Source organism: Carassius carassius, chromosome 47, assembly GCF_963082965.1.
Source record: "Carassius carassius chromosome 47, fCarCar2.1, whole genome shotgun sequence".
NCBI lineage: Eukaryota > Metazoa > Chordata > Actinopteri > Cypriniformes > Cyprinidae > Carassius > Carassius carassius.
This window is the reverse complement of record NC_081801.1, coordinates 11,051,668-11,066,848: the sequence shown is the minus strand read 5'-3', so window position 1 is coordinate 11,066,848 and position 15,181 is coordinate 11,051,668. Positions and strand designations below refer to the sequence as shown.

At 39.1% G+C, this 15,181-nt stretch overlaps 1 protein-coding gene across 1 annotated transcript; it reads right to left on the bottom strand.

Annotated features, from left to right (window-relative positions):
* Positions 1–12,865: 12,865 nt before the first annotated feature.
* LOC132130301 (olfactory receptor 5M3-like) lies at positions 12,866–13,923 on the bottom strand. The gene has a single exon (XM_059541988.1). The coding sequence runs from the start codon at positions 13,835–13,837 to the stop codon at positions 12,866–12,868; it is 972 nt and encodes a 323-aa protein (XP_059397971.1). The 5' UTR covers positions 13,838–13,923.
* Between the last annotated feature and the right edge of the window lie 1,258 nt (positions 13,924–15,181).

Sequence of the window (15,181 nt, the reverse complement as noted above, 5' to 3'; positions counted from 1 at the left end):
ATATTATGTTGTTTAGTATACTACTTATACTAAAGTGTATACTATGTTTTTTTTGCAGTTTGACTGCTAACGGCAGTTTTACTACAAATAGGCTACCACGAAAAACTATGGTTGGTGTACCATGGTTAATTTATGGTTACCATGGTGGGTAAAATAATCATGTTTTTTATGTACCTTTGGTTAATGTCATACTTAAGGGAGCAAGTGCTTTTTTCGGGGTGTTTATCAGTTATAAATTAATCGTCCAGTCATTTTAAATATGTAGGCTAGTTTAGATTAATCCGAACTGAATGAATCTAAATGAGTCTTTTGTACAGAATTGCTAAATTTGAGTGAGGTTAATAAAATAAAATCCACACTATTCGAGGTAGTTCTGTGTCTTGGGGTTTGTTGTAGTTTGGTAATAGAGGTAACAGTAATATATCACGCACTGACATTCCAGGCAATGGTTTTAGAGCTGATTCACATGAGACTTGCAATTCTCTATGCCCTTGAATCGAATCTTATCAGAATCGACTCACTGTTCTTACCCCTACTGCCGCAGCTGTTGTTTGAATTTGCGCAGGCCCGCTGACAGGAGAGTTTGTGTTCAGTGAGGAGCTACTGGATGACAGTGTCCGGTAATTTCTGAGAGATTTACCTCAGACAAAGGTAAGTGTGAATATATAAAACCGTTTTGAAAAACATGTTTACAAGAACATAACATTAAACGTTGTAGGATGTTGTAATATTTTTTTATCTTCTAGCATGAAGTTGTTTCGAGCAGTTTATTCCTGCTTCAGGTGCTTCGTTGTTGCACGCTGATTTGAGATTTACATCAGCCGAAGGTTAGTATAAATTCATAAAACCATTTTGTAAAATGACCGTAAATAGGCAGTTTCTCTCTTTATGAACGTCACGTTTATTCACATCCAGCCATATACTAGTTCACATATACTGATTTCCCCCGCGTCATCTCCCGACACGCCCCTGATGATTCACGTCACTCAGATTTAAAGTAACAGTGTTGAAACCACCATACACTATATCACATCACATGACATCTCCCCCTTTTTCTGAAAACAAAGTCTGCTATTCTCTTCTCCTCCCCCTTTTTTTTTAGAAAACCCTTGACAGTAACTTTATCATACATAACAAACAGCATGTAATTAGCTTAGGTAAACATCTCTCAATAACATGAATTTGAGCAATGTAACTGTTAATGTACTATCAAACAGAACAAACACAACTACTGTAGCACAACTAGTTACGAAGCATATCGTTTCCTGATTTTTTTTTTACAGGTCAAGCCTGACAACCGGTCTACTGACTCTTCCTGACCTGGTAAGCAACAGTCCACGCTTTGGAGTATGAAATGTTTCCCTGCATGGTTGGGTCGGTACAGTCTCGGTTGTATCAGTATGTGTAGGCTCAATGTCCACAGTCCCTTTTGTTTGTGGTGCAAGTGTGTGTACAGCCTGTTTTGTTGCTAATGTTGGTGTTGGCACTGCTTGAAGATGACGTCGGTTACGCCTCAGTACCGCTCCTTGTTCCGTCTCGATGACATAGGAACAAGGTGTTACACTTTCGTGCCTGATCACTGCTGGTGAAGCCCAGACCTTCTCGTGGTCCAGCTTGGTAAGAACAGTGTCACCTGGTCTTAGTGTTGACAGATTCTTAGCTCCATTGCGACGATTATAGTAGAAAGCTTGTCTGTCTTTCTCTATTTTGTCTTTCAGCATGACAGACTTCCTATTTGGCCACCTGGGATGAAGATTCTTCTCTAGGGTTGGAAGTGTTGTTCTGATTTTCCTTCCCATAAGAAGCTCTGCCGGACTAACTCCAGTAGTGGCACAGGGAGTCGATCGGTAGCACATGAGGGCTAACAGAGGATCTGTCTGCTTCAGAATTCTTTTTGCAATCTGCACAGCCCTTTCGATGTGACCGTTTCCCTGAGGATGGTGAGGACTTGATGTAATGTGTTGGAAATCCAGCCGATTGGCTAGTTCTCGAAACTCTGCACTAGAGAACTGAGGACCGTTGTCACTCACCACCTCATTTGGAATTCCGAATCTGGCAAAGACAGCCGTCAACTTTTGTGTGACATGAGATGTCGTTGTAGAAGGTAAGTGCAGTATCTCCAGAAATCTGGAATAGTAATCGGACACAATTAGATAATTCTGTCCACGGTGTTCACAAAGATCAGCTGCGATTCTTTTCCAGGGTCGTTCTGGGAGTGGTGTGGAGATCAGGGGCTCTTTCTGCTGTGTACTTCTCAACTCTTGGCATATCTGACATGACAGCACTGTGTTCTTTATGTCCGCTGAAATTCCCGGCCACCACACAGACTCCTGTGCTCTCTCTCTAGACTTTGTAAGGCCCTGGTGACCTTCGTGAATCTTTTCCAGGATCTCCTTCCTCATCGCCCTTGGCACAACGATTCTTCTTCCCTTGATCACTAAGCCCTCATGCTCTGAGAGCTCTGCTTTTGCAACCGTATAGTCTCTGGCTGCTGCCGGAACTTGACTGCGGTGTTGTGGCCATCCAGCTCTGATCAGCTTAAGTACGGCTTGTAGCTCACCATCTGTTATAGTGGCATTTCTTATACAGTCCATTTTATGGGGCGTCGCAGGTACCCCTTGTATTACTGCATTCACGTAGCGCTCCACATCGGCATGCGTTTCTGAATCTTTAGTGATAACAGTTTGCGGGCTTCTGGACAGTGTATCTGCAACAACAAGTGTCTTGCCTGGCGCATACTCTGCTTTGGGCTTAAACCGCATTAGACGCATCAAAAGTCTCTGGCACCGTACAGGAACGTTGTCAAGACTTCTGCTATTGATGAGAGGAACCAGCGGCTTATGATCCGTCGCCAGCTTAAACTCATCCAAGCCGCTTAGATATTTTTCAAACCTCTCACATGCCCACACACCAGCCAGACATTCTTTCTCGATCTGTGCGTATCGGGTTTCTGCATCAGTGAGACATCTGGAGCAGTATGCTACCGGCTTCCATCCTTCTTTGTGTAGCTGCAAGAGCACCCCCCCAAGTCCATAACTGCTTGCATCAGCCGAGACAGCAATGGTCTTAGTGACATCATAATAAGCAAGAACTGGTGCCTTCATGAGAAGCTCTTTAATATTTTCAAACGCTGTCTGCTGCGTGTGTGTCCACATCCATACACTTTTATGTCGGAGTAGTTCGTACAGAGGCTGGCTGACCGTTGAGAGGTTAGGAATGAACCTCCCCAGGTAATTCACCATGCCCAGCACCCTTTTCAGTTCCTGCACATTTTGTGGTGGTGATAGCTGTCGGATGGCATCCACCTTGTCTGGATCTGGCTGCACCCCTGTCTCATTAATAAGGTGACCCAGGAACCGAAGTTGGCTTTGTCTGTACGTACATTTTTCAGGATTTAGTTTTAACCCTGTAGACTCCACTCTCTGAAGCACTTGCTCTAAACGAGAGTCGTGTTGTTCCAGGGAGGACCCGTAGACCAGTATATCGTCCATGAAGACCTCTACCCCCTCCAGACCTTGAAGTGTCTCCTGCTTTTTCCTCTGGAAGATCTCTGGAGCGCTCGAGATCCCGAAGGGAAGCCTCCTGAAACAATATCTCCCAAATGGTGTGATAAAGGTGGTAAGTCTGCAGCTATCTGGATGAAGAGGGATTTGCCAGAATCCGCTGGCTGCGTCTAAGGAAGAGAAAACTTTTGCACCGCTCAGTTTGGCAATAATCTCCTCTGCAGTAGGTAGCACGAAATGTTCTCGTTTTACTGCTTCATTCAATCTTTTGAGATCCACGCAAATGCGTGCTTTGCCATTTTTCTTCAGAACGGGAACCATTGGTGCACACCATTCAGTCGGTTGTGTCACGCGCTCTATGACGCCATTTTTCTCCATCTTTTGCAACTCCTCTTTCACCTTTTGCAGCATTGGTATTGGAACGCGCCTCGCTGTGTGTGTCTGACATGGCTGTGCTGAGTCTTTTAACTGAATTTTGACGGGGTCGGTTTTTATTGTGCCGTGCTCACCAAACGCATCATAGTCAGAGGCCACCAGGTTCGCCTCCTCCACTCTCCTTACCAAGTTCATATCAGCTGATAGAGACGACTCAGCAGGTTATTGACTTTGTATCCACGGACCACATAGGCAGAAAATGGATACAACTGTCCTTTGTACACTGCAGTGGCTTGGAACAGACCCAGACAGTCTATCTTCCCCCCAGGGCTATCCAGTGTAACATTAGCTGGCTCTAGTGTCTTTACTGGGACTAGTGTGTTGAAAGTCTCTTCTGCCACAATGTTTACGTCAGCCCCTGTATCAATTTTGAAATTTACAGGGGTCGCCCCAATCAGGAGCTGCACCATCCACTGGTCTTCTCGTTCATTTACATTGTAAACTGAACCCAGAAAGTATGAAGGCTGGTCTAAACGTTCTGTGACTTCTCTCACTGACCTGTTACTGTGGCAGACTCTGGCCCAGTGTCCGATTTTTTGGCATTTGTGGCATTTGCCTTTCTTTGCAGGGCAGCGCTCATCACTTGCATGCACAGCATTTCCACAATATCCACATTTTCCATGACTGTCAGCTCGGATTTTGTCTTTAGGCTTGCGCTGTCCCCTCACAGGTTGCTTACTTGTGCTGACAACTGCTCTGACCATGCTCACCGTCTCGCCTTGCATGCTGACTTGTGTGGCCACCTCCTCCGATTGACGAACAGTCTGGATTGTTTGTGCTAGTGTGAGATCAGTGATCAACTGCAGCCTCCGAGAGAGATCTTTATCCAAAATGCCGACCACAATGCGGTCGCGAATCGTTTCGTCCCTCATGGCGCCAAACTCACAGTGCTCAGACAGCTCGTACAGTGCTCTGATAAACGCTTCTGCTCTTTCGCCGGGTTGTTGCACTCGCTGGTGAAAGCACGCACGTTCGTGAATGACATTTCTCCTCGGGAAAAAGTACTCGTTAAACTTTCCCAGGACTATTTCAAAGTCGTTTTTCTGTCTATCCTCTGCGAACACGAACGATTTATAAATATTCTCTGCCTCACTCCCCATGAAGTAAATGAGGCAACTCACTTGCACTTCTCCATCCTCTTTATCTAGCTTTGTAGCCGTTCGGAAGCGCTGAAATCTTTGTCTCCAATCCATCCACTCCGTTGGCTTGTCGAAAGAAAAACTCGATGGTGGATTAAACTTCGCCATTATCCGCCACTTCTGACACCATGTAAAATGACCGTAAATAGGCAGTTTCTCTCTTTATGAACGTCACGTTTATTCACATCCAGCCATTTACTAGTTCACATATACTGATTTCCCCCGCGTCAGCTCCCGACACGCCCCTGATGATTCACGTCACTCAGATTTAAAGTAACAGTGTTGAAACCACCATACACTATATCACATCACATGACACATTTAAATTACTTTTTTTTTCAGAACATAACATTGAAATTGGTTCAATGTTGATTTATTTCTCTCGAACTGTATTTATAGCCCAGTGTTGTTTCGAACTATTTCTTCAGTCAGCGCACGATCACAGCTTCCAGAGAGATTTATATAAAGTAAGGAAAAATTTACAGAAACATTTTAAATAAGCTATTTACCAAATATTAATGTTAAGTGGTGTAATGGATGTATTTGATTGGATTTATGTTGTAAAATTAGTCTAGATATTTTGATAAACTGCTACATGGTAACTTAGTTAGCAACTTCTACGTAATGTAACATTTTTAAAAGTTAGCTTTTAGTACAATATACATGTTTATTTATTTAGGTTAGTTTACCTAGCATGCTTAGGCTGGTAACTTATGCCCCATTGACAAATCTGCAGACACATTCTGCTCCTCTGATTTCAGAGTCTGATTTCAGAGTTGCATACCTGAATGATTTAACTGAGGCAGATCTATGATCAGACACAATCACCCATCCTTCTTTGGAACTATGAAATACCTCTCAGTCCCGAGGCAGGGGAGCGCGAGAGGCGACGCTCTGTTTTTGTGCCTCGCAGTACAAGGAGCTAGTATGCAGAGGGGGCATCTCCCGCCCAGATACCCATGAGAGCGATGAGGGAGGAATTTCTTGAACACCACCACTTGCTTACGCGCCTCCTGGTACCTGTCGACGACGACGAACAGGCTAGGAGGCTGAATTGGGGCATCCATGAGGTAGACCCTGTCCCATTCCTTTCATGTCGGACAAGGTCAGCAATAAGTGCCTCTTCGTGGCCACCATAACTGCCATTGACTGCCCGATGGCACGAGCGGTCTCTTTGGTGACGCGGAGGGAGAGATCAGCGGTCCGCCTTAACTCAGTGATGTCGTCAGACTTGATCGCCTCACCCTCATCAAGCTCTTTTAGAAGGTTGGCTTGGTATGCCTGTAACACAGCCATTGTGTGCAGACACCAGGGCCGTGCAGAGACCTTTGGAGGGGCAGGTGCTCAAAGTATAAAAGGGGCACATGGAACAAGACTTTAAATAGCGCTGTTCAAAATATCAATACAGCAATATATTGTGATGCATTCCTTGCTGATTCACTGATATCGATATGGATGATTATGTATTGATATGGCAGCAAATGCTGTGATGCAGTTTTGAAAAAGAAACAGATTAGAAAATACAATTTTAAGTTTAAAAGTAAAAAAAAAATATTTTCTTTCCACCTAATAATAACTCTGGGATTAGAAACTGAAATGTCTTAAATTGTCCCAACCTGATGGCTTTTTCTTCTCTGTTCTCTGTTCACATTTTTTTGGGGGGGGGGGGGGGGGGGGGGGGGGGGGATTGGGTTGGGGGGTGGTTAGCTATAAGTCATGCTACGAAAGCACTGTCTGATATAGGCTTATGTTTTATTTATCTAAATTCAAAACAATTCCAAACATGCTTAATATATCAGGAAATATCTCGATTCTCAAACATGTTTAAGTAAGCGCGTTTTGCACCTTTATAGGTTGTTATTTGATCAATAAATGGAAAAGTATTGTAATCTATTAACTACACATAAAAACCCGACTTTTTACTTAAGTGCCATATCATGCCATACAATATGTTTAATATTTTTATACCTGCTGCAGTATACTCTTTGCCCCCCAAAGTCTTGTTCTAAGTGGCTTGGAAGGCAACACCGGAGCCTTCAGAGATGATGCATCAAATGTTACTTTCTGACAACAGGTGCCACTACTGGAACACCAGGTATTTAAAGGCTGCTGCCCCTTTAAGACCGAGTGCACAGATCCAACGTAATAATGCACAGGAGATTTCTTTATCCACTGTATACATTCACTTAAGACATAACCGACTGTGTTTATGATTTTGCGAGCCCTGCAAAACAGATCTATCCCGTTTGTGAACCATTGGTTTCTGCACAGATTTCAGAATGATTCTTTTAAAAGATTGACTCAAAATAATAATCTATTAACTAATTGAATCAAGAACTCGAATTACCGCACCAAAGATGATCCATTATTCAACATTTCGAGTGAATAAATACTTCAAGTTCATCTGTAAACCACAAAAAGCTTTCATTTGACTTTATAAACTTTTATTTCATGCATGATATATATATATATATATATATATATATATATATTAACTTAACATGTTGTAATTTAAGGGGATTTGACCAATTATTATTAAAATATTTATTATCTCTAACTTATTGGGAACTTATTGACCATTTATCATCTGTTATACAATTGTGTGACTACTAGATGGCTGTTTAGCTCTATAAACATATAAACATGGCTGTGTGTGTTCCCTAGCGACTGGGAACGTTGGATTCCTACATAATTAGTTACTTTAATTTGGATATATATTTAGACATCATTAAAAAAATTTTTTATCAAAGTTGTATTATTTTATTTTGATTTGAAGTGTTTTTGCCTTAGTCAAATCTGGACAAAAATAAATATTTTTTTTGCTCATACTTGCTTCCTATAATAGCTAGATCAGTTAGATGAAAGTAATTATAATGATCAAAATTAAAAAATTATACAATTGAGTGTTTAATTTGGTAAACAGAGACATGGTCTGAAAAACTGACACATTCAGATTCCTCGGTTTAGTAAAAAGATTTTACAAAGTATAGCACTTTGATACTTAAGTGCTGAGCATTGTCACATACCATCATTTTGATTGTAATGTTTAACATCAGCTCAATGGTGTATGCAGATTATATGAAATTTCAATGTAAAGCCAAACCAATCCAATAATGTTAACACCAACTCACAATTCAGTATGAACACGTCTTGCCTAATGGTACACAACTTATAAAGAATCATGTTTTAATTAATTTATGTTTTTTTTTTTTTAATGTAGCCTATGTGTATGTTAAAAGTACCATTCTGGCAGCAAGAACGATCCGGAACTAAATGAAGATTAATGTTTTGGCATATGATCAGATAAGAGTAAATGGAGAGTCAGGGAGGTCTGTGTACGTTTTGGTCATTTAATACGTTATAGGTTATGGTATTGTATAAATATTGTCCAACTGTTAAATACATTGCAAATAGTTCTGTGAACTAGTGAAGTGGAAATAAAAATTAATAATAGACTGAACATTTCCATGATAATATGTCTGTAACATTTATCACTCTTGTCTTTTAAGTCAAAAGGCACTAGGTAGGGGTGACATTAATAAATAATTGTTAAAATTAATAAAGTTAAATTTATAAAAAAAATCGTAGACTATCCCAACGTCTCTGTTTGTACTGTGGTCAGTTTACAAACATTATAATTAACACTGTAAAAAATGCTAGGCTATTTTAGTTCCCCTCACTCCACAACAAATCCTTTCAATTAATAGTATTTAGAAAAGAAAAATATAAATAGGCTGTAAGAAGCTATAGGCCTATATAAACGACAAGCCAAAACGAATTCATTTAGGCTAAAATGAAACTGAAACCAATGCTGGGTCTCTCTTTTGATGCAAAATCAAATGTTTCTGTATTTACGATGTATCTGAATGCCAAATTATTATTTATTATGTAGCCTACCTCACCTGCGTTCCAATATACATGTGAAACAATATGTTTTACATAACATCACAGCGGTAAAGTGATAATACTTAATGGCAAATATTTTACTTGTGTGATATTTAGTGGTTTTTTTCCACATTGATTGTATTTTATTATGACAGTGAGCAGGCTGCACTTTTGTCAAGGAAGCAAAGCTTAAGTGTGTGCGCGCATGGGGCGATGGCGCCATCACATAAATTTTTTCCTTCTAACAGCGGAAGCAACTACTCCTCTCATACCTGTCAAGTATCCTGTTTTGGCCGGGAAAGTCACGTATTTTACCCTTCTTTCCCGCCGTCCTCCCGTATTAGTATTTTCCCGTAAATCTCCCGTATTTTAACCTGCGTTATTAATAAAATTAAAAAAAACATTTCCAATCTGAGCTCTGTCACTAGCCTCGCGATAACTCCACTCAGCAGATATCTACACAGTTTACTATGCTATATTTCCATTTTAACCATGGAATGGATATTGCCACCCTGTATCTCTATGTACTGTAGGCCTATTTTAACAGTCATGAAGAGGTGGAGAGGAGTGTTAAAGTGCGTGATCTGGCAAGCCATCTGCGTGATCCAATCGTGAAGACCTACTTCCTGTTCCTGAGTGCTGCCCTTAAGCCTTTATATGAATTTAACATTGCCTTCCAGGTGGGTGTCAATGATATTGAATGAATGAGTGAATAATGGTATATAATTAAATGTTTGTGCTTATTGTAGCATTCTTATTTCACTGTTATTTTGTTGTGACCATTGATATTATCTGCAGTCAGAGGGAGTACAAATTCACAGACTTGAAGAGGAGATGTGCAGGCTGATAAAGAGGATCCTGAGCTACCTCATACCAGCCAGGGCAAGGGTGTACCTCTCAGGGAGGTGGAGTATGGAGAAGGACATCAGTTGGCTGATGAAGATCTCTTTATCAGAGCAGACGCAAAGACATTCATGAGAAGCGCTGAGCTCCCTGTGTCAGCCGAGAAGAAAACCTTTCAGTAATATATCTTTATATTACCCAGTAGTTATATTATGATATCATCTTTTGACAGTATGAGAGTATAGGCTGTAGTGTGCCTAAAAATATTACCACTAATGCATTTTTTCACTCTTATGCTGTTGTAGAACTGTGAGAAGCTTCTATGAGGCAGTTCTTAAGAAGATGCAGTTCTTAAGAAGATCCATCCACTCCTTAGGGACCTAAAGGTGCTGGACCCTGCAGCTCGTCTTAATATAACTCCAGGGACAGGTAGATAATAGAAACAGTTCCAAAAGGCTTTATGCCCAGCTCCACTACTTAACATAGCAACCACCCTAGCAATGGTCAGACACACCTGGATTAATCACATGGTTCATAGGGGTGCTTGAAATCCTTGAAAGTGCTTGAATTTAAAGCACTTTCAAAAGGTTTGATAAGTGCTTAAATTTTGGATAAAATGCTTGAAAAGTGCTTGAATTTGACCTTGGAAAAGGTGTACGAACCCTGTAATCAGTTTGTCCAATAGTGTAAGACAGGAAATAAAGGAGCTGGCTTAAGTTCAGGAAGTAGTGCAGCTGTGCATAAAGCCTATTGATGTTAGGCAAGGCAAGGCAATTTTATTTGTGTAGCCGATTTTTACAAACAATTTGTCTCAAAGGGCTTTACATTTTGACAACATCCTCTGGGGACAGTTCCCCATTGATAACCAAACAAATAATTGGCACAGTAGCCTATACTTGATACTTGTTTAGATCTGCAATGTTCAGTCAAACACTTGTTTTACTTTACAGTGGAAAGGCTAGGGGCCCTGTTCCCTCAGTTGAGGCTGAAAGAGGATAAGGTGAGAGAGGAATTCACAGATTATCAGGTGACAGATAGTAAGCAACTCCCACAAGAAGACAGAATCGACAGATTCTGGGGCCTGGTAGGAAAGGACATGAGGTTCAGTGAGATGCCAAAACTTATGAAGGCTTTACTATGCATTCCCCATAGTAATGCAAGTTCAGAAAGGGTGTTTAGCATGGTACGAAAGATTGTTACACAGAATAATATGATGTTAGACAACAGAACTGTTTGCGCTCTACTTTCATGTAAAATGAACCACTCTGGCCCAGCCCACAAATAAACTCCTTCCAAACTCCTTCCAAAACTGTTTTAAAGAATGCAAAGTCTGCAACAAATTTGTACAACAACTCATTAAAAGAGTAAAAGAAAAGTTATGTGAAATGAAAAGAAAAACTGTAAAAAGAAAAGCAATATGAAATGAAAAGAATGTGTGGAATGAAAATAAAATGTAAATGTAAAGACAAGCAATGTTAAATTAACAGAAAATATGCAAATAAGCCTTTAAATAAATGCTCTTCATATATACCCTTTTGTGTTTTCATTTGGGCTATAACACCTGTCTTAAAATGTAAGGGATACTGGAGCTTGGTTGGGGTGGTGGGACTGCTTGCGGTGGGCTCGGGAAAATTTCCCTTATTTTCAAATCCAAAACTTGACAGGTATGCTCCTTTTAGTTATAGCCTAAAGATTGTGTACATTTACAATAAAAACAAATATTTGTGCTTTTGTAAAACAAGCATACAGAAAAATAGGATGCTGTTTTCTGCCATCTGCTTTCCTTTTGCGCAGTACAAAAATGAACTGAAACTCTGCATAAAAGTCTACAGTTTTACTTTTGTTTTCTTAATTCTTATATATAAAAATATATTTCTCGTATAGGACTATTTATTCCTATATATATATATATATATATATATATATATATATAAATATATATATATATATATATATATATGTATATATATATATATATATATATATATATATATATATATATATATATATATATATATATATATATATAAAGGAAACTAAACACTGGAGTTTCAAAAAGCCATAGTGTTAACAGCTGTGATGACGAGTGGTTATCAGGATCAACTAAACACTGGAGTTTCAAAAGTATGTGAAATATTTAAAGTTTGCGGGATAGAATCTTTCAAATATGTTTGAGAGTTTTACACACCAGTCTGTTATTGTGGCGACATTTGCATGCCCCGAAATGTGATGCCGAATGAAACAAACTGTGATTGGTTGTTTGACATGTCGGTCAAATGGCCTCATGGGTGAGCCTTTGCCAATGAAAGCTGCCATGAATTCCAGACCTTCAGCCATCAGTCTGAAAGTCTGGCTATGTGAGACTATGTAGACTGTGAAGCTGTGTCAAACATAAAGCTTTACATGATGAGTGCTGCTCTCTATGGATCAGCAGCTGCACAAAAGCAGGTTTAAATATTCCGATGTGATTGTGATTTCAAAGGTGTAATAGACATAGCAGAAACACAGTCATTTAGGAATAAGATCCTGTTTGCTTGAATCGAGATTGGGATCTTTTATTGATTAAACGTGCATATATATGAGCCTTATAGTCTGTATTTTTCTAGCCCATGTCATATTTGTACCAGACCTCAAAAGTAACCCGGGCGGCCCTCCCGCTTCTGCGACCCATGAACAGGGACTTTGAGGAGGCAATTATTTTTAATATCTGGTAGCACAATGACTTCATGAACAACAAGCATTTAAAAAAAAAATCTGTTATAAATTACACTGATTAAAAGTACATTTGTACAAACTTGTATGTGACAAAAAGAGCAAGGATAAATCGTACAAACATACAATATGACATTTAGATTTAAAAAGGCATGGAGGAGAAAACTCCTAGGAGATCATTATCATCCAGGGGACTTGATATTGTTAAACAAATCTATAATTAGTCATAATTTTGGTTTTAAGATACATTTACACATATTTTTTCACTTTATTAGTAATATGCTTATTAATAACACACTTATCCCCTTTTTGTCGAAGTTCATATATATGAAAACCCAATTGTCATGACTATTGTTTTAAATTATGTTTTCGTCTTTCTGGTGCATGTAAAACATTTACTCTTGATGCAATACATAAAGTAAAAACACTTTTGCGCACTGCTCTAATATTTAACCCATAGATAAGAGGATTGAACACAGGTGGGACTATCACCAGTTCTAGAGCCAAAAAATTACGCAAACTCTCTGAAATATCATCTGAACCATATCTGCTATACATAATATCAAAAAGCAAAGCAAACGTGAAATTTACCAGTGAACATATATGTGGCAGACATGTTTTCCAGAATTTCCTTCTGTTTTCTAAAGATATTTTACAGGCAGCAATCAGTTTAATATATGACAATATGATAATTACTACAAAGCTTAAAAATATAATAGCAACAATATATCCATAGACATTATTAACAAAAGATGAAGCACAAGACAGTTTTACAACTGACCAGTTGTCACAATATAATTTATCTATGTGATAGGCACAAAGTTGCCTGAAATTTGATAACAGAGTGGCAGTGAACACAGATAAAGTTGGAACAATCCATGAAAATAGAATTAATTTCACACAAGTGTTTTTAGTTAATCTGGAATTATAGTCTAAAGGTTTACATATGGCTACATACCTATCATAAGACATCACTGTTAAGATTGTGAACTCACACAGTAAAGAGCTGTAAATCACAAATATCTGCAGAGCACACATATGAAAGGAGATTACATATGAATCCAATATTAAATCAGACAACATTTTAGGGTAGAATCCTGTGGCTCCATAAATCCCATTTATACACAAATGACCCAAAAATATGTACATTGGTTCATGAAGAGATTTCTCCATGACAATGGCCATAACAAGACGAATATTAATTGACAATATAAGCACATATAAGGCAAGAAAACAAATAAAATATGCATGCCTGTATGATTTAGATTCTTTGGGCACCATTAGAGTCAGTATCACAGGATTAGACATGTTATCCATCATGGTAAAGAGATGATCCTTCAAATCACATAAAAACAAATGACAATGCAAAACAAATTGCAAACAGTATTAATAAACATTTAACACGGTTTACACGGTTTAACTCATTAGGCTTCAATATCCAACTACAGCTTGCTGTAGGAATGACAGTGAGAGTCTCTTACAAATAAAAATATTCAGAGCTGTTTGTGATCTGAACTGAATTTTATGTGGTCTGGTGGGTTTTTATATGTTTTTTATCATTAGGGATGTCTGTAAGAGATGTTCTGAAATCTCCTGGGTTTAATTATTCTCTCATGAAAAAAACAACAACAACAAAAAACCTTTAATATCCAAGATTCAAGATTTTTATTCGTCACATACAAAATTATATATAGCATATATAACCAGCAGTGAAATGTGAATCAGGTCCGCTCCATGGACAGTGCAATTATTAAAGAAAACAACACAGATCAAAATATACATAAATATAGCTATGTAAGAATTAAATAAAAGTAAACAATAAAAATATAAGAATAAAATATAAAAAAGATGTATATTGTAGAATTAAATATAGAACGCAAAATAATGTGCATGAAAGTAAACTGTAGTCTTAAATATTAAGATATACAGGGATGTACAATGTGCATATGTGCATTATACTGTAGTCTTAAATATTAAGATACACAGGAATGTACAAGAAGCAAATGTGCAAACAGGGTGACACTGTCAGTGTGTCTATGTGAGGTAGTGAATGATGAATATCTTACTGATAAAGTATACATTAAGTGGAGGCATGAGGATGTTAAGAGGCTGTTTTTGAGTTTAGGAGCCTGATGGCCTGGGGGGCGAAACTCCTCCTGAGTCTCTCGGTTTTTGCCATCAGGCTACGGAAGCACTTACCAGAAGGCAGCAAAGTGAAAAGATGGTTACTGGGGTGGGTAGAGTCTTTGATGATTTTAGCAGCTCTGCTTCTGCAGCGTTTGAGATAGATGTCCTGCAGAGAGGGGAGAGCAGACCCTGAAATGCGCTCAGCTAAGCGCACAACTCTCTGCAGGGCTTTGCAGTCTTGACTGGAGCTGTTCCCATACCACACTGATATACACTGAGTCAATAAATTTTCTATGGCACCTGAATAGAAAGTTTTCAGGATTGCTGGTGAAACATGGAATTTACTCCGCTGTCGCAGATGGTACTGTCTTTGCCTGGCTTTATTAACATGTGTTTGGATGTGTAAAGTCCAAGTCAGGTCCTCTGAGATGTTTACACTAAGGTACTTGAAACTGCTCACCCTCTCTACATGGGTCCCCCTGATCATAACAGGAGCATAGGGCTGCTGCAGTCTCTTCCTGAAGTCCACAATCAGAT

Bases quoted from the DNA above. Each gene is read 5' to 3' on its own strand.
- LOC132130301 (XM_059541988.1), bottom strand. From the start codon at position 13,837: ATGATGGATAACATGTCTAATCCTGTGATACTGACTCTAATGGTGCCC.